Source organism: Amblyraja radiata, chromosome 4, assembly GCF_010909765.2.
Source record: "Amblyraja radiata isolate CabotCenter1 chromosome 4, sAmbRad1.1.pri, whole genome shotgun sequence".
In the NCBI taxonomy this organism is placed as follows: domain Eukaryota; kingdom Metazoa; phylum Chordata; class Chondrichthyes; order Rajiformes; family Rajidae; genus Amblyraja; species Amblyraja radiata.
Window position 1 is genome coordinate 39,951,433 of NC_045959.1, and position 19,966 is coordinate 39,971,398.

The 19,966-nt window shown below is 47.1% G+C and overlaps 1 protein-coding gene across 1 annotated transcript; it reads right to left on the reverse strand.

Annotated features, from left to right (window-relative positions):
• Nucleotides 1-8,185: 8,185 nt before the first annotated feature.
• On the reverse strand, nucleotides 8,186-14,088 carry LOC116971995 (gastrula zinc finger protein XlCGF7.1-like). The gene is made up of 2 exons (XM_033019224.1): nucleotides 13,897-14,088; nucleotides 8,186-9,213 (listed from the first exon to the last, which is right to left on the reverse strand). The coding sequence occupies exon 2, from the start codon at nucleotides 9,087-9,089 to the stop codon at nucleotides 8,199-8,201; it is 891 nt and encodes a 296-aa protein (XP_032875115.1). The 5' UTR covers nucleotides 9,090-9,213; nucleotides 13,897-14,088; the 3' UTR covers nucleotides 8,186-8,198.
• Between the last annotated feature and the right edge of the window lie 5,878 nt (nucleotides 14,089-19,966).

Here is a 19,966-nt window from a genome sequence, read left to right on the forward strand (position 1 = left end):
CTCCTAATTTGAGGAAGGACATCCTTGTTATTGAGGCAGTGCAGCATAGGTTCACAAGGTTAATCCCAGGGATGGCGGGACAGTCATGAGGAAAGATTGGAAAGACTGTGATTTAGAAGGATGAGAGGATATCTTATAGAAACGTATAAAATTATAAAAGGACTGGACAAGCTAAATGCAGGAAAAAAGTTCCCAATGGCAAAGAGAGTCCAGAACCAGGAGCCACAGTCTAAGAATAAAGGGTGGGCCATTTAAAACTGAGATGAGAAAAAAATTTTCACCCAGAGAGTTGTGAATTTATGGAATTCTCTGCCACAGAAGGCAGTCGAGACCAATAGATAGATAGATAAATACTTTATCATCAATACACTGAATGAATCTAAAAGAGAGTTAGATAGAGCTCTAGGGGCTAGCGGAATCAAGGGATATGGGAAGAAGGCAGGCACGGATTACTGATTGTGGAGGATCAGCCATGATGACAATGAATGGCAGTGCAGGCTCGAAGGACCAAATGGCCTCCTCCTGCACCTATTTTCTATGACTCGATGGCTCTATTTAGAGCCTATCATCTTTAGAATATGTCACGGCCACCCTTCAAAACAGTACAGTAACTGGCAGTGAGGTACAAGCAGCAGCAAATAACAAAAATAAATGTCTTATGAATTCCCCATTAGTTGAAGTTGTAAATTAAACATTTAGAGCTAACACATTTGTTTCTGATGAGGTTTCTTTTTGTTACTAAGGAAGACAGATGTTTATGCTCAGACTGGAAGGGGATGGTTACGAGTCTTGTGATATATTGCTTTAGCATATTCTCTGTACTATCTAAGGAAAGAACGTTTAGGTAACAGATGAGTCACAGTAAACATTAGGTTCCGGACTACATATGAGCAACAGCATGTACTATCAGATGCCATAATATTTTAAACCGCAGGTAACAAACTGCTCAGTGCCTTTTGATTACAATAATCACTTAATGTTACTATGGGTAGTTAAAAATAAGCGCATCCGGCATAGATCCACTCAAGTAACGCAGATTTGGAATTAATAACATATTTTGACTGCAGCAATAACAAAAGGAGAAAATGTGAATAATAAAGATGTCTATCACCTACTCCACCTACATCAACCGACTCCAACTGGTCCAGAACGCAGCCGCCCGACTCATCACCCACACCAAATCCTGGCATCACATCATTCCAGTCCTCAAAAAACTTCACTGGCTTCCCATCTCCCACCGGATCACCTACAAAATCCTGGTCCTCACCTACAAAGCCCTCCACCATCTGGCCCCCCCATATCTCACTGACCTCCTCTCCCTCTACCAACCCTCACGGTCCCTCAGATCCACATCAGCTGGTCTCCTCTCCATCCACAAGTCCATCCTCCGCAGTTTTGGGGACAGAGCCTTCTCCAGGGCAGCTCCCAGGCTCTGGAACTCCCTCCCCGAACTGATCCGCAATTCCGTGTCCCTCACCATCTTCCAGTCCCGCCTCAAGACCCATCTCTTCACCTCTGCCTATCCTTAGCCCGTCCCTGTCCCTTTTCATCTGTGCATTAATTGCCTCATACTGTGTTTTGTATTGAATTCTGTCTTTACTTTATGTACTAGTCATGTCTCTACTATTTATTTCATTCCCCTTACATGTTTTTCCTCTACATGCTCAATTTTTGTAAGGTGTCCTTGAGACTCTTGAAAGGCGCCCATAAATAAAATGTATTATTATTATTATTATCAAAAGTGAAATTCCACTACCACCCTAAATTTATTAGATGGACAATTAACAAGGCAAATGAGCCGATATGAAGCATTTCAATGGTTTTCCCTGGGACAGCAAAAATCAAGTTGAAAAAAGGTAATAAGGAATTTAATTAACCATTTACTGAAATTCCTAAATTTCACAAGGCTTTTTAGTCACAAAAAAATGATTTTGTAAACAAATAATGCAAAACTTTCAGTATTCACCATCATTCCACTTTGAAACTGACGATATAATTTTGAGATTTCCACGCATGTAGTTTTTCCACCCAAAAATCCCAAAGTTGTTGTCAATAGTACAATATCCATTACAAGATACTTTATTTTCTTGCCTTAGCCATTGTTTTTTTTTTAGTTTTTTTTTAAAAATATTTTATTTTATTAGAAGTAAGTACAGTCATATGACACCAAAGTGCCTAATATATATTTTCACAATACATTTTATGTACAACTTCTTTTTTTTTTTTTGTTACATTGAAAAAAGATTAGAATAAGAAAAAGAAGTTAGATAGTAAAGGATAGAAAGATGTGAAATATATAGTGTGTGAAAAAAGAAAACGAGTGAATGAAGAAAGTTGAGAGAGAAAATAGAGAAAATTAAATTAAATTAAAAAAAAGAAAAGGAGATCATTATTTATAATCTTGACCAACCCTCGTCCACAGTCCTGAAAGTTATTTTTACAATTGTGTTGCACCATATGATTCCAAAAAAACGACGAATGGAGACCAACTCATTATGAATTGGTCTGATTTATCCATTAGGAGGAATCGCATTTCCTCAAGATGAGCGGTGTCCAACATACTTGCAATCCACATTTTAAGCGTTGGTATTGATGTACACTTCCAAAATTTAAGTATTAATTTTTTTGCTATTATTAAACCATAGTTAAGGAATAGATTTTGAGATGTGTTCAATTTATTCCCATCTTCCATTACACCAAATATAATCGTTTCAGTATTAGGTTCCATTCTTGTCTTGAATAATTTTGTAAATATTTCAAAAATATCATTCCAAAATCTATAAAGTTTTATGCAGGAAACTAAAGAGTGTGTTATAGTTGCCTTTTGGGCTAGACATTTATCACAAGTGGCGGATATATATGTAAACAAGGACAATCATTAACTCACACTATAGGAGTACATGCTGAGGAACACACTGAAGCTTGTTGCAGCCAATGCAAAGCCTCTGCGGAGGAAGACCACAGTCTACGGTGGCTGGATATTCAGGGACTGAGCCAAGTGCAGTCACTCTTCGAACAAGGGAAGAGATATCACCTCATGGGGCACATGTGTGCTAGTTGTGTAGTTTGTAAAGAAAAAAAGGATGTGCTGTAGCGGCACCTGCTGGTGCTTGCAGGTAGTCGAACACTTCGATTGGGTTCCTCGGGCACGTGACTCTGTGTGGGGTTGCGTTTTCGCACTTTTTCTGGGCTCTGCCCCTTCAGTCAATCGAGACCACCGTTGTGGCTGGATCTGTGTTATTGGTGTTTGTGAGACTCATCGCATGTTCAATCGTTTTCGATTAAAACTCGATTTAAAACATCAACATTTAAAACGGTCTCCATCTGCCGAATTGATGACCCCGACGTGATCGTCAGCATTCTTCCCCCGATCGGCCGTGATACCCGTGCTGGTAAGAAGGGCCCTGTCCTCTCGGCCGTTAATGGGAGCGACATTCGAACGTACGGTATGCGGACCCTTGCCCTCACTTTCGACTCCCGCTCGTACAAGTGGAAGTTTAACGTCGTGAAGTTTAACGCAGGGCGGCTCCCCGACACGGGGTCGTACACCACATCCCCACCGAGGACGCCCCAGTGCATGCTTGGACGCACCGCCTGCCACCGGACAAGCTGCGCATCACCCAGGATGAATTCCAACTGATGGAAGACATGGTCATTGTCCGCCGCTCCATATGGTCCCGAAAGCATCTGGGGGGTGGAGACCGTGTGGTGATTACAGGCGCCTCGATGCTGTGACCATGGCGGACCGTTACCCGGTGTCTCATATACAGGATTTCTCCGTGCACCTCAAGGGCGCCACTTTCTTCTCAAATGTGGACCTGGTCCAGCGTCGTAACCAAATCCTCGTCCGCCCCGATGACATTCCCAAGACCACCACCATTACCCCGTTCGAATGACTTTGTGTGCCTTTCAGCCTGAAGAACGCCGCTCAGGAGTTCCAGCGGCTCATGGACCAAGTCGGACAGGGCCTGCCTTTTGTCTTCATTTATTTGGATGTCATTTTGGTTGCCAGCGCTTTGCAGGCGGAGCATGTCACCCACCTCCGTCTTTTGTTCTAGCGTCTCCGCGAAAACGGCCTGGTAATTAAACCCGCGAAGTGTCTGTTAGGCTTGGGCTCCAATTTCGTTTCTGGGACACTGGGTTACCCCACAGGGTGCTGTGTCGCTCCCTACGAAGGTCAAGGCCATGCGGCCGTTTCCACGGCCACTCACTTTCAAGGGGCTGCAGGAGTTTGTCGGTATGGTGAATTTTTATCAACGTTTTGTGCCGGCGGCTGCTGCCGTAATGCGCCCCGTTCCAGTGCCTGGCGGGTAAACTGCGGGACCTGGTGTGGTCCGCCGAGGCGAACGAATGTTCCAGGGTTCCATGCTGGTGCACCCGCGGATGTCCGCCCCCACAGCGCTCACCGTTGACGCATCGGATGCTGCTGTTGGTGCAGTTTGTGGACAACCGCTGGCAGCCTCTGGCGTTTTTCAGTCGGCAGCTCCAGAGTGCAAATACAGCGCTTTCGACTGAGATCTTGTGCTCTACCTGGCCGTCAGACACTTCAGGTATTTCCTCGAGGGCCGTGCTTTATGGTGGGATCTTGGTGAGGGGTCGCTGGTTGACAGCCATCTTGTTAGCGTCTTGCCCTTCAAAACGCCATCTTGAGAAGGTGGCCATGGCCCACTTTTGGCCCATTCTCCCCTCTAAACCTGCCATGTCCACGTACCTGTCCAAGCGTCTAAGGTTCCAACCCTTTGCCCACCAGTGGCCGATCAATGTGTGCAGGAAGGGACTGCGGATGCTGCTTTAAACTGTAGTTAGACACAATGTGCTGGAGTAACTCAGCGGGACGGGCAGCATCTCTGGCGAGAAGGAATAGGGACCTTTCGGGATCAGCAGAGGGGTCTAGAAGCACAGGGACACGGTCCCCTAAAAGCGGCGTTGCAGGTAGATGGGGTGAGTTGTGGAGGGAACTAGCAGCACAGGTACACAGTTAGAAACAATAGGTGTAGGAGTAGGCCATACGGCCCTTCGAGCCAACAGCGCCATTCAATATGATCATGGCTGATCATCCACAATCAGTACCCTGTTCCTGCTTTCTCCCCATATCCCTTGATTCCAGTAGTCCGAAGAGCTTAATCTAACTAAATCTAATTCCATCGAGTGGCGCCACTGTTGTGACTGCCTCGCCAGCAGTCTGTTCGTCCATTTCTCTGCTTTATTATTTTAAGTATGTCTTGTTTTAAGAATGTTTGTTTTAATGTTTTCTGGTACGCCTTATGTGGGGGTTGGGGGATCGGGAGAAGCTTTTTCCAGTCACTTTCCTCGACAGAGATATGATTTTTCTCTGGGTCACATTTCCCCCCCCACCCCTGCGGCCTAACAACGTGGAGTGGTGCAGCCTTTCCTGGAGACCGGCCCGGAGTTTCAAGCCACGTTGCAGACCTACCATCGCGGATCCTGGGATCCTTTGCCAAGGAACGCCAGTGAAGGATCTCAGACGGCAGGGCCTGTGGACTTTAACACCGTGAAGCCCGTGGTCTCGGTAAGAAGAGGTCGACCCGGGAGAATGGAAGAGTGTTCCGATCCGTCCCGACGCCGGAGATTCCATCATCCCGACGAGAGGGTTTGAACAGCAGACCGTTGGTAACAGCAAGTGCGGCGGGTTCAACAGCCCCAATCACGGGTGAACAAAGGAGGAAGATGACTTAACTTCCATCACAGTGAGGAACGTTGATTCCACTGTTGTGGTTGTTTATGATAAACTTTATTTTATGCGCTGTGTGTATTTTTGTTTTTTACTTAGTATGGCTGTATGGTAACTCAAATATCACTGTACCTTAATTGGAGCATGTGACAATAAATGTGAACTTAAACTTGAACTAACTCTCTGTTGAAAGCATCCAGTGAATTGGCCTCCACTACCTTCTGTGGCAGAGAATTCCAGGTTCACTGCGAGGGGTAGGCTATTCGGCCCTTCGAGCCAGCACCGCCATTCATTTTGATCATGACTGATCATCCACAATCAGCACCCCATTCCTGCCTTCTCACCATATCCCCTGACGCTGCTATCTTTAAGAGCTCTATCTAACTCTCCTTAAAATCATCGATAGAATTGGCCTCCACTGCCTTCTGCTCAGAGAATTCCACAGATTCACAAAGCTCTGGGTGAAAAAGTTTTTCCTCATCTCCGTTCTAAATGGCCTACCACTTATTCTTAAACTGGCCCATGGTTCTGGTCTCCCCCAACATTAGGAACATGTTTCCTGCCTCTACCGTGTCCAATCCCTTAATATTATTCTATGTTTCAATAAGATTCCCTCTCATCCTTCTAAATTCCAGAGTATACAAGCCCAGCCGTTCCATCCTATCAACATATGACAGTCTGCCAGCCTGTGAATTAACCTCGTGAACCTATGCTGCACTCCCTCAAAAGCAAGAATGTACTTCCTCAAATTTGGAGACCAAAACTGCACACAATACTCCAGGTGTGGTCTCACTAGGGTCCTATACAACTGCAGAAGGACCTCTGTGCTTCTATACTCAACGCCTCGTTTGAAAGGCCAACATGTCATTCGCTTTCTTCACTGCCTGCTGTACCTGCGATGTAAAGTGCCTTGAGTATTAGAAAGGCGCTATATAAATCCCATCCATTATTATTATTATTACTTTCATTGACTGATGAACAAGGACCCCCAGATACTATTATATTTCCCCTTTTCCCAACTTGACACCATTTAATTAGTAATCTGCCTTTCTGCTTTAGCCACCAAAGTAGATAACCTCACATTTATCCACATTAAACTGCATGTGCCATGCATCTGCCCCCTCACCCAACCTGTCCAAGACACCATGCATCCTCATAATATCCTCCTCACAGTTCTCACTGCCATCCAGCTTTGTGTCATCTACAAATTTGATAATGTTACTTTTAATCCCTTCATCTAAATGATCAATGTATGTTGTAAACAGCTGCGGTCCCAGCACCGAGCCTTGCGGTACCCCACCAGTTACTATTCTGAAAGGGACGCGTTAATCCCTGCTCTTTGTTTCCTGTAAGGCAACCAGTTTTCTATCCCTGTCAGTACCCTATCCCCAATACCATGTGCTCTAATTTTGTCCACTAATCTCCTATGAGGGACCTTATCAAATGTTTTCTGAAAGTCTGGGTACACTACATCCACTGGCTCTCTCTTGTCCACTTTCCAAATTACATCCCCCAAAAAATCCAGAATATTAGTCAAGCATGCTTTCCCCTTCGTAAATCCATGTTGACTCGGACCGATCCTGTTACTGCTATCCAAATGTGCCGCTATTTCATCTTTTATTATTGACACCAGCATCTTCCCACCACCGATGTCAGGCTAACTGGTCTAAAATTCCCTGTTTTCTCTCTCCCGCATTTCTTTAAAAAGTGGGATAACTTTAGCTACCCTCCAATCCACAGGAACTGATCCTGAATCTATAGAAAATTGGAAATTAATCACCAATGCGTCCACGATTTTTAGAGCCACTTCCTTAAATACCCTGGTATGCAGACCATCAGGCCCTGGGGATTTAATTAGCCTTCAGTCTACAAAACCCATTTCCTGCCTAATGTGAATTTTCTTCAGTTCCTCCGTCACCCTAGAACTAGTTAATCAGGTAGATTGTGTGTTCCTTAGTGAAGATGGTTTCAAAATACCTGTTCAACTCATCTGCCATTTCCTTGTTCCCTATAATAATTTTTTTCCTCTTCACATACCTAAATATGCTTTTACTATCGTCCTTCATATTCTTAGATAGCTTACCTTCGTACCTCATCTTTTCTCCTCGCACTGCCTTGTTAGTTATCTTCTGTTGCTCTGTAAAATTTGCCAAATCCTCTGGCTTCCCACTCATCTTTGCCATGTTATAATTCTTCTCTTTTGTTTTTATACTGTTCTTGACTTCCCTTGTCAGCCACGGTCGTCCCTTACTCCCCTTGGAATCTTTCTACCTCTTTGGAATGAGCTGATCCTGCACCTTTTGTATTATTCCCAGAAATACCTGCCATTGTTGCATTGAGTGAAAACATGACAAAGGGAATGGAGTTCAAGGAAAATGTAGAACAGATCATTGTTGGATAGATCAATGGGAGGCCACCATCGACTCGTCAAAAAGGCCCAACAGAGGATGTACTTCCTGTGGCAGCTGAGAAAGCACAATCTGCCATAGGCAATGATGGTCCATTTTTATATTGCCATCGTAGAGTCTGTCTTCACCTTCTCCATCGTGGCCTGTGCATCCGCTGGTGCTCCCGCAGCCCCCGTGCGCTCTTGAAACGCTTGCCGCTGTGGGTGCGGCCGCTCACCAGCATGGACCCGCTGGTGCTGCCGCAACCCCTGTAAGCTGTCAAACGCCTCACCGCAGTACGGGCAGTCATAGGGCTGGCCACTGGTGTGCACGCGCTGGTGAGACAGGGCATGGGAAGCTATGGCAAAGTGCTCTCCACACACTGGGCTGGGGAAGGGACGGTCGCCAGCGTGCATCTGCAAGTGGGACAGCAGCTTGGTCGACCGTGTGAAGCCCTTACCGCACTGGGCGCAGGTGTAGGGGCGCTCGCCGGTGTGGGTGCGTTGGTGCCCCAGCAGGCTGTTGGAGCGGGTGAAGCCCTTGCCGCAGTTGCTGCAGGTGTAGGGCCGCTCTCCAGTGTGTAGGCGCCTGTGCACTTTCAGATCCGTGGACGACTTGAAGCCTTTGCCGCAGTCGGAGCAGGTGAAGGGCCGCTCACTGTTGTGCACCTGCTGGTGCGCCCGCAGCCCCGAAAACCAGGCAAAGCACTTGCCACAGGTGGTGCAGCCATAGGGCTTCTCGCCGGTATGCACCCGTCGGTGGATCTTCAGCTCATTCGTCGTCTTGAAGCTCTTGCCACAGTCGGAGCAGGTGAAGGGCCTCTCGCCGGAGTGCACACGGTTGTGCCGCAGCAGGTTGTTGTAGCGGGTGAAGTTCTTGCCGCACTCTGAGCAGTCGAAGGGGCGTTCTCCCGTGTGCACTCGCCGGTGGACCTCCAGGTGGCTCGGGTATGGCCAGGCCATGCCACACACGTCGCACTCATAACTTTTCTCCATGTTGTGCCCCGTCATGTGGTCCTCTACCGAAGCTCAGCCCGCAACCGAGCAGATGGGAGAGGGGCTCACTGGCACCCTGGCTGCCTTCAATGGCCGCTCAAGATCCCGTCTCTCCGTCCACAGCAACAGCTCCTAAACCCTGCAGGAGGGGAACACAGAGTGTCAACAAGCTGGGAAACAGGACATTACTACCACGTGAACATTACTAGTGGTTGAAGGGGCGGATGGGAAGGAGAGTGAGAGGGGAGGGAGGGGGTGGAGGAGGCACTAGAGAATAGTTGCAGGTGTATGCCATTCAGCCCTTCAAGCTAGCACTGCCATTCAACGTGATAATGGCTGATCATCCCCAATCAGTATCCTTCCCCTCATATCCCTTGACCCCACTATCTTTAAGAACCCTATCTAGCTCTCTTTTGAAAGTATCCAGAGAACCGGCCTCCACCGCCCTCTGAGGCAGAGAATTCCATAGGCTCACAACTCTCTGTGAGAAAAAGTGTTTCCTTGTCTCCGTTCTAACTGGCTTACCCCTTATCCTTAAACTGTGGCCCCTCATTCTGGACTCCCCCAACATCGGGAACATGTTTATTGCCTCTCGCGTGTCCAAACCCTTAATAATCTTATATGTTTCAACATGATCCCCTCTCTTCCTTCTAAACTCCAGAGTATACATGCACAGCCACTCCATTCTCTCAGCATATCACTGTCCCACCATCCTGGGATTTAACCTTGTAAACCTACGCTGCACTCCCTCAATAGCAAGAATGTCCTTCCTCAAATTAGGGGACCAAAAGTGCACATAATACTCCAGCTATGGTCTCACTAGGGCCCTGTACAACTGCAGAAGGACCTCTTTGCTCCTATACTCCTCTTGTTATATTCAACTCCTCTGTTAATGGCACCCAACGTGCCATTCGCTTTCTTCACTGTCTGCTGTACCTGCATGCTTACTTTCATTGACTGATGAATAAGGACCCCCAGATCCCGTTGTACTTCCCCTTTTCCCAACTTGACACCATTTAGATAGTAATCTGCCTTCCTGTTTTTGCTGCCAACGTGGATAACCTCATAATTATCCACATTAAACTGCATCTGTCATGTATCTGCCCACTCAACCAACCAGTCCGTCACCCTGCATTCTCATAGCATCCTCCTCACTGTTCACATTGCCACCCAGCTTTGTGTCAACTGCAAATTTGCTAATGTTACTTTGAATCCCTTCATCTAAATCATTGATGTATATTGTAGATTAAAACTTACCATATTATGGTCACTGCCTCCTAATGGCTCCTTAACCTCGTTCCCTTATCAAATCAGGTTCTTTACACAACACTATATTTCACCACTAACTTCCATCCGGCACTAAAATACACCTGGACCATTTCCGACATTTCCCTACCATTTCTTGACCTCACTATCTCCATCGCAGGCAATAGACTACTGACCGGCATCCACTATAAACCGACTGACTCCCATGCCTATCTGCAGTACACTTCTTCCCACCCTGCTTACTGTAAGGACTCCATCCCCTACTCCCAATTCCTCCGTCTACGCTGCATCTGCACCGAGGATGAGGTGTTCCAGGGCATCGGAGATGTCCTCATTCTTCAGGGAACGAGGGTTCCCCTCTTCTACCATAGATGAGGCTCTCACCAAGATCTCTTCTATACCCCGTGACTCTGCTATCACTCCCCCATACCCCCATCGTAACAAGGGCAGAGTCCCCCTTGTCCTCACCTTCCACCCTACCAGCCATCACATACAACAAATAATCTTCCGACATTTTCGCCACCTCCAACGTGATCCCACCACTTGCCACATCTTCACATCTCCTCCCGTCTGCTTTCCACAGACAGCTCCTTCCGTAACTCCCTGGTCAATTTGTCCCTTCCCACCCGAATCACCCCCTCTCTGGGCACTTTCCCTGGCAACCGCAAGAAATGCTACACTTGTCGCTTCACCTCCCGCCTTGACTCCATTCAAGGACCCAAGTAGTCTTTCCAGGTGCGGCAGAGGTTCACCTGCACCTCCTCCAACCTCATCTATTGCATCCGCTGCTCTAGATGTCAGCTGCTCTACATCGGTGAGACCAAGTGTAGGCTTGGCAATCGCTTCGCCGAACACCTCCGCTCGGTTCGCAATAACCAACCTGATCTCCCGGTGGCTCAGCACTTCAACTCCCCCAACCATTCCGAATCCGACCTTTCTGTCCTGAGCCTCCTCCATGGCTAGAGTGAGGACCACCTTAAATTGGAGGAGCAGCACCTCATATTTCGCTTGGGCAGTCTGCACCCCAGCGGTATGAACATTGACCTCTAATTTCAGGTATTCCTTACTTTCTCCTCCCCTTCTCAGCTCTCCCTCAGCCCACTGTCTCCACCTCTTCCTTCCTTTCTCCCCCCCCCCCCACCCCCACCCTCATATCAGTCTGAAGAAGGGTTTCAACCCAAAACATTGCCATTTCCTTCACTTCATAGATGCTGCCTCACCCGCTGAGTTTCTCCAGCATTTTTGTCGACACTAAATTCAGAATTGCCTTCTCCCTGGTCGGCTCCAGTACAAGCTTCTCTAAGAAACCATCACGGAGGCACTCCACAAACTTCCTTTCTTGGGGTCCAGTACTAACCTGATTTTCCCAGTCTACCTGCATGTTGAAATCTCCAATAACAACCATAGCATTACCTTTACTCAGAGCTGCCAAGTTTTGTCAGAGCATTTGTTTTCTAGTACCTGAAAATCAGTATTTTGCTGAGGAAATCAGTATTTTTACGCTGTGCCATTTTTTTTTGTGCGGTCATACCCATGTAAGAGTACAAGAATGTAAAACTTTGCTACCAATTTACATGTCTTCCACACACCTTACTTGACAGTGCATTCATTGCCATCTCTTTGTATACTACTGTTGAACGTCTGCTTCCAGTTTTTAGCATTAGATGATGATGTAGAAGTCATTTTGGAAGCATCCCTCTCCCTCCCTCACTTTCTCTCTCCTTCCTCTCTCCTTCCTCTCTTTCCCTCCCTCTCGCCCTCCCTCCCTCTCTCTCTCCCTCCCTGCCTCTATCCCCCACCCTCTTTCTCTCCCTCCCTCCACTTTCCCTCCCACCCTCCCTCTCCTCCTTTCTTTCTCTACCTCTCTCCCTCCCTCCTTCTCCCTCTCTCCCTCCCCTCTCCATCCTCTCCCTCTCTCCATCCCTCCCTTTCTCCCCCTTGAGCCCACCCACCGTTCTGTAAAATCAAGGCCAATCCCAATGTAACTGTAATCCCACTGGTAACCTTTCACCACTAGGCTTATGCAGAATTCTACCACTGCCTGAAAAGTAACCAATGGCTCAACTTCCACTGAGAAAGAGAATTCCAAAGACTCATTGTTATATGAGAATTTTCCTGAACAGTCTGTGACCCATAGCGCAGTGGCCATAGTGCTATGTGTAAAGCCCATCGCGCTATGTTTAAAACCCATAGCACTCCAACCGGTAGTGCTATATTTAAAACCCACAGCACTTTGCTTAAATTCCTATACGTTAAACTGACAGCGCTCTGTTTAAACCTGGAGCGGGACAGGCAGCGACTCTGGAGAGAAGGAATGGATGATGTTCCTGGTCGAGACCCTTCTTCAGACTGATCTGAACTCCCTATTTAAATTCCATGTTTAACAATACAAAACCAGACATCCGTATTCAAATTGCATTTCCGTACAAGATATGGAAAATCTGTACTACTTGGCAGCTCTGTTTACTACATGCCAATTTTAACTCCTGATTCAACTTGCACCCAATATCCATGTTTACTGTTTGGGGGCGTGGAGATAAGTCCCATTAGGGTCTTTTTACCCTTACAATTCCTTAGTTCTATTCATACTGACTTCACATATCCTGTTTCAATGTCATCCCTTGCTGGATTTCATTCCTCACCAACAGAGCTACCCCACCCCCTCTGCCTACCTGTCTGTCTTTTCGATAGGTATATCCTTGAATATTCAGTTCCCTGGCTCTCTTGCAGCCATGTCTGTAATTCCCACATCATAATTGCCAATTTCTCAGAGCCTCAAGCTCGTCCAATTTATTTCTTATACTTCACGCATTCACATTCAACACTTTGACCTCAGAATTCACCTCCCCTCTTGCACCACTCGCAATTGGCCCTGACCTTACTCTCTTTTTATCCCTTCTCGAACTTTCCTTCCCATTAATTCGAAAGTATTTTGTAACTTTTCCTGTACTCACTTCAACCTTCAACTCCATCTTTATACTCCCAATTTGTCAATCGCTCCCCCCACTATTTAGTTTAAACCCACACGTGTAGCCCTAGCAAACCTGCCTGCCAGAAGGGAGGGAGGAAGGGAGGGAGGAAAGGAGGGGAGGAAAGGAGGGGAGAGATGGTGAGGAGGCAAGGGGGGTGGAGGGGAGAGGGGGATGAGGATGGCGGAAGTGAGGGGAGGGGAGTACTAGAGTAACTCAGCGGGTCGAGCAGCCTCTGCGGGGAACGGGGATAGGTGCCCGGTGGCCTCCCGCCACCAGGGGGCGCTACATGCGGAGGACCAGAGACGCTGCACCGCGGCCTCCCACAACCAGGAGTGCGGTGTATCTGGAGGACTAGAGACGCTGCACCCAGCCCTTCAACAGACAGGGGTTGCTGCAGACAGAGAAACAAAGACGGTGAGCCGCGCCCTCCCGCCGCTAGGTCGGCGCTGCAGGCGGAGGACCAGAGTGCGCCAAGACATGACCCCCTGCCGCACGCCTCAGGTTGCCGGCCGCAGGATCGCCCTCGGGAAGAGAGGAGGGAGTGGGGAAAGGACGCTGGGCCGAGCGGCGGCGGCTGTTCCCACCTGAGCTCCGGGCACTGAGAGGACGCTTCTTCCTATCGATCGCCACCAAACATCCTATCGGATCTTTGATCGCCACAGCTAACCGGCCCTCCTCACGTGACCGGCGACCTCCAGGTCCCGCGCCCAACCTCCCCCCACTGACGGGCAGCGTCAGCGGCCAATAGGAGCAGGTCTACTCACCCCGGGCTGACGTCACAAAGAACCTTCCTTGCGTCCCCGCCGCATGTGACCGCATCCTATAGGTTGATCCGCAACCCCGCCCCTCGGACAGACAGCGCCCTCCGCCAATCGGAGCCGCCCATCCCGCACGTAGCCAATTGGCTTAAGACCATCGCACACTATTTAAAATGGCAATGTAGACAAAAATGTTGGAGAAACTCAGCGGATGAAGCAGCATCTATCAAAGATCCTATAGCGGAGCTGTAAGATCTTTGGCATCTATGTCTGAGTTTGGCCCCGCTTCAAACTCAAGCATTTCTCCAGCATTTTTGTTTACCGCTCTATAGATGCTGCCTCACCCGCATTCACATTCCCGTACAGATGGTGTGATATAGCCATATAACCATATAACAATTACAGCACGGAAACAGGCCATCTCGACCCCTCTAGTCCGTGCCGAACACACAATCTCCCCCAGTCCCATATACCTGCGCTCAGACCATAACCCTCCATTCCTTTCCCATCCATATAACTATCCAATTTATTTTTAAATGATAAAAACGAACCTGCCTCCACCACCTTCACTGGAAGCTCATTCCACACATAGGTGAGACCAAAGATTATAGAGGAGCAACAGAGGTGAACAAGATACTTAGTTGAGGTGAATAATATTATGAGAATAGGACCTTGCTTAATAAAGAGTGTAAGAAGGAACTGCAAATGGTTTAAACTGAAGAAGGATACTAAAAGCTGGAATAACTCAACAGGCAGCATTTCTGGAGAGAAAGAATAGGTGATGTTTCGGGTCGAGACCTTCAGACTGAAGAGGTTGAAAACCAGCAACAAAACACAATGACGAGATGTGTGTTATCCAAATAAAGGCAGTAATCAGAATCATGTGTTCATCTTTATTGACGTATCACCATAATAAATATTACAGAAAAAAGAATTCATGTGGTGGCACGGTGGCACATCGGTGTCTTGCAGCACCCAGATTTGATCCTGACTACGGTTGCTGTCTGTACAGTATTTGTACATTCTCCTTATGACCACATGATTTTCTGTGGAAATTCCGGTTTCTCCCACATCTGAAAGAAGTGCAGGTTTGTAGGTTAATTGGCTTCTGTAAATTGTCCCTGGCATGTAGGATATGATAGATAGGTGTATGATAGATTGCGGTCGGTGTCGACTTTGTGGGCCGTAGGGTCTGTTTCCATATATATATCTTAATTTCATTGAACCATATACAGTTGAATTTGTGGCATTATTTTCTTCTTGTGTCTAAGGGTAAGGTTCATTGATTTATTTGTATAGATCAGTGATGAAAGTCTGACTCCTCTTGCCTTGTTTCTATGTTTTTGTTTCTCTATATATGCATAACAGCATGAATTATAATCTGATTTTCATACAGGAATATACTAAGGTCATTCATGTGCTGCACCTGTTGATCAGAGCCTGGCTCTACTGTGGAATGTAATTAGGAAAGTAATTTAGCCTAACATTCACACCAATTTGAAGCATAAATGTTGCATCAAGTGTAAGTAAAAAGTATGCACCAGATTCCACAATTTCAAACTGAAAAATGCAAAAGCTTCCTACCTACCTTGAATCTTGAAGAGCAAAGTATGGAGAAAAGAAGGAACTGCCCAAGATCCAAACTGCCCACCTCCTCATCTGTGAAGCACGGTGGTGGGGGTGTTATGACCTGGGATTGTATGGCTGCTGAAAGTACTGGCTCACTTGTATTCGTTGATGACAGTAGCATAATGAATTCTGAAGTGTATAGACACATCCTATCTTCGCAAGTTAAAACAATGCCTCAAAACTCTTTGACCGGCAGTTCATTCTACAGCAAGGAAGAAGGCAACAAAAAAGTTTTTCAAAGCTAAAAAATGGTCAATTCTTGAGTGGCCAAGTCAATCACCCGATCTGAACCCAATTGAGCATGCCTTTTATATGCTGAAGAGAAACCTAAAGGGGACTAGCCCCCAAAAGAAGCAGAAGCTAAAGATGGCTGCAATACAGGCCTGGCAGAGCATCATCAGAGAAGACACCCAGCAACTGGTGATGTCCATGAATCGCAGACTTCAAACAGTCATTGCATGCAAAGGATATGCAACAAAATACTAAACATGACTATTTTCATTTACATGACATTGCTGTGTCCCAAACATGTTGGTGCCCTGAAATGGGGGGACTATGTCTAAAGACAGCTATAATTTCTACATGATGAAACCAAAATGTATAAAACTGGCCTTTATTAAAATCTGACAATGTGCACTTTAACCACATGTGATTTTTTTTCTATTACAAATCTCAAATTGTGGAGTACAGAGGCAAATAAATAAATGATGGGTCTTTGGCCCAAACATTATGGAGGGCGTTGTACCTTTTACCTGAGGGGAGAGGGAGCGGCCAGTGTGCGACTTGTCCTTGATTAGGCCTTGCCGAGGCAGCGTGAGGTATAAATTGAGTCAAAGGAAGGGAGGTGGTTTGAGTGATGGTCTGGGCTGCTTCCACAATTTGCTGCAATTTCTTGCCATCTTGGATAGAGCTGTTCCCAAACCAAGCTGTGATGCATCCCAAACACAGATTTCATTAGTAAAATCTTCCCTGTAAGAAATGCACTATGGTAGGAAATTAATTAAATAATCCTAGGAGCATTGTTAGGCCATTCGCCCGTCGAGTCTACTCCGCCATTCAATAATGGCTGATCTATTTTTCCCTCTCAACACTATTCTGCCTTCTACCCATAATGCCCCTGTCCCACTTGGAAACCTGAACAGAAACCTCTGGAGACTTTGCGCCCCACCCAAGGTTTCCGTACGGTTCCCTGAGGTTGCAGGTGGTTGCCGGAGGTTGCAGGTAGTGGAAACAGGTAGGGAGATTGACAAAAACCTCCGGGAACTGCACGGAAACCTTGGGTGGGGCGCAAAGTCTCCAGAGGTATCCGTTCAGGTTTCCTAAGTGGGACAGGGGGATAACACTTGACACCCGTACTAAGCAAGAAACTGGCAATCTCGACTTTACAATACCCTTGGCCTCCGTGGCAATGAATTTCACAGATTCACCACCTTCTGACCAAAGAAATTCCTCCTCTACTCCTTTCTATAAGTACGTCCTTTAATTCTGAGGCTGTGCCCTCAGGTCCAAGACTCTCCCACTAGTGGAAACTAGTCCAAGATGGCTGTCGGATGGGAGAGTGTACGCTGGCGCGGTTTGGCTGCCGCTACTCTCTCTTCACATTGTGTTTTTGATTTTTTGTCTTTGGATCGAATTCTGTCTTTAATTTGTGTATTGGTGATGTCTTTATTATTTATTTTATTCCGATTATATGTTTTTTTACTCTTGTTAATTTCTGTAAGGTGTCCTTGAGACTTTTGAAAGGCGCCCACAAATAAAATGTATTATTATTAATATTATCCTCTCCACATCCACTCTATCCAATCCTTTCACTATTAGGTTGTTCAGTTTAGATTATTGTCGCGCGTACTGAGGTACACTGAAAAGGTTTTGTTGCCTGCTAACCAGTCAGCAGAAAGACAAAACATGCTTACAATTGTGCCATTTACAGTGTATAGATCCATGATTAGGTAATAAAGTTTAGTGCAAGATAAACCCAGCAAAGTCCGACCAAGGATAGTCCTAGGGATCACCAACGAGGTAGATAGTAGTTCAGCACTGCTCGCTGGTAAGATAATTCAGTTGGGAAGAAACTGTCCCTGAATCTATGCGTTTTCACTCTTCTATAGCTTTAGCCTAATGGAAGAGGGGAGAAGAGGGAGTGGCCAGGGATTTGTCCTTGATTATGCTGCTGGCCTTGTCGAGGCAGCGTGAGGTATAAATGGTAACTTTCAATGAGGTCCAATGAGTACAACCCTAGGCCCATCAAACGCTCATCATACATAAACCCAATGATTTCCGGTATTATTCTCGTGAACCTCCTCTGGACCCTCTCCAATGCCAGCAGCTCCCTATTCGGATATGGGTCCCAAAACTGCTCTCGATACTCCAAATGCGGTCTGTCTAGTCAGCATTACATCCCTGTTTTTATATTCTGGTCCTCTCTAAATAAATGCTAGCATTGCATTTGCCTTCGTTACTACTGATTCAACTTGCTAATTAAACTTTTGTGAATCTTGCACCAGCATTCCCAAGTCCCTTTGCACCTCTAGTTTCTGAATCCTCTCCCCATTTTGAAAATAGTTTATGCCTTTATTACTACTACTAAAATGTATGGCCGCACACTTTGCTATGCTGTATTCCATCTGCCACTTCTTTGCCCACTCTTCCTACATGTCCAAGTCCTTCTACAGTATCCCTGCTTTCTTTTCACGACTTACCCCTCCACATATCATCTGCAAATGTCCTTATATTATTTGTTTCCTTGTAATTTGTAACCCAAAAGCTAAAATGTAGCCAGAAAGGATAGTTAATACTTTGTCAATATGGAAGTTTGACAGAATGGGTACCATATTCTTTCGTACTCAATATTTTTACGTCTCTTCAGCGATCATTCAAGCTTGGAGTTCGGTATTTCGAAAAACGCAAGGAATCATGGGATTTGTCAAAGGTCATTCGAGAAACAAAAGCAAACGGGGGTGTAACGGCGAGATAGAGAGGGGGCAGATGCGAGTGGGAGACAGCAAGAGATTGGACCGGAGGAGAGATGGTGAAAGGTGGGGGTGAGAGACGGGGGGGTGAAAGACGTGTGTGTTTGTGTTTTGCTCACAGATATGTTTAGTTTAACACTCCGCGGGGAGTGCCGGGGTTTGCACGTTGGTTGCAGAGGTGGCAATGTCCCCTAGTCCCTCCCTCCAGTCCGGGGCGAGGGGATGGGGGGGGTCGGACACATTGCCCACCTCTGCAACCAACGTGCTACGGGAAATGGGGGGGTGGGGGGGTGGATGGATTGTCCTCACGCCGGGGAGTTCTTGTGGAGACGGGGTGTCCGGGACCAGCAGTGAAGCCACAATAGCGAGTTCCTCTCTCCCCATCCCTTTCCACGCCACCTCGTCTTTAGCCGCGGACAGGCGTCGCTCTGTAGGAAGGGACTGCAGATGCTGGTTTACACCTAAGATAGACACAACATGCCGGTGTAACTCAGCAGGCCAGGCAGCATCTTTGGAGAAAAGGAATAGGTCACATTTTGGGTCGAGATCCTTCTCCAGAGATATTGCCTGACCCGCTGAGTTACTGCAGCATTTTGTGTTTATCCCCGTTGATGACTGGTACTTGGCTTTCGCCGGCACCGAGGGGGTTAACCTTCAGCCACTGGATAAGATGAGAGGTGCAGTTGATGGTCCCTGGCTCGTCGGGGTTGGGTTCCTCAGGAGTTGGAGCAGAGTTGAGCTGGAGTCAGCGCTTCTTATCCGCGCTGGCTGTAAGCCTGGGGCCGCCACTGCTCCGAACCGGTGTGCCGTCAGTCCAACATCACCCCAGACATCTCCGGCCGGACAGGGAATGGACACTAGGTAGGGGACAGGGACGGTAGTGAGACTCCGCTCACAAATCTGCCTCCTGGGGTTATGCAGGAGAGGGTTGCATGGTTCGCCCCTGTATAATAACCCTGTATAACCCAGGAGGGCAGCCCGAGTGAGATTGGAACCCATACACGCAGGCTGAGGGGGACCAGACTGTGATTCATTAGACTGTCACTGCTGAGATTTCTGCATGGACCAGTGGAGAAGGGAGAACTAGTGTCGCTAACTCCAGTAGCAATTCAACAGCGCATGCAGCACCGGAGACTCGGTTCGATCCTGACCACGGATGTAACGTAGGTCTGTATACAAGCAGCAGCTCAGCTGCCGAGAATGTTTATCATCAGTGGCCTATGACCTGGGCATGCACAGTCAGAATACCGAACTTGCTTATTCTCTTATGGGGGCGAGGGGGGGGAGGCATTAATTGA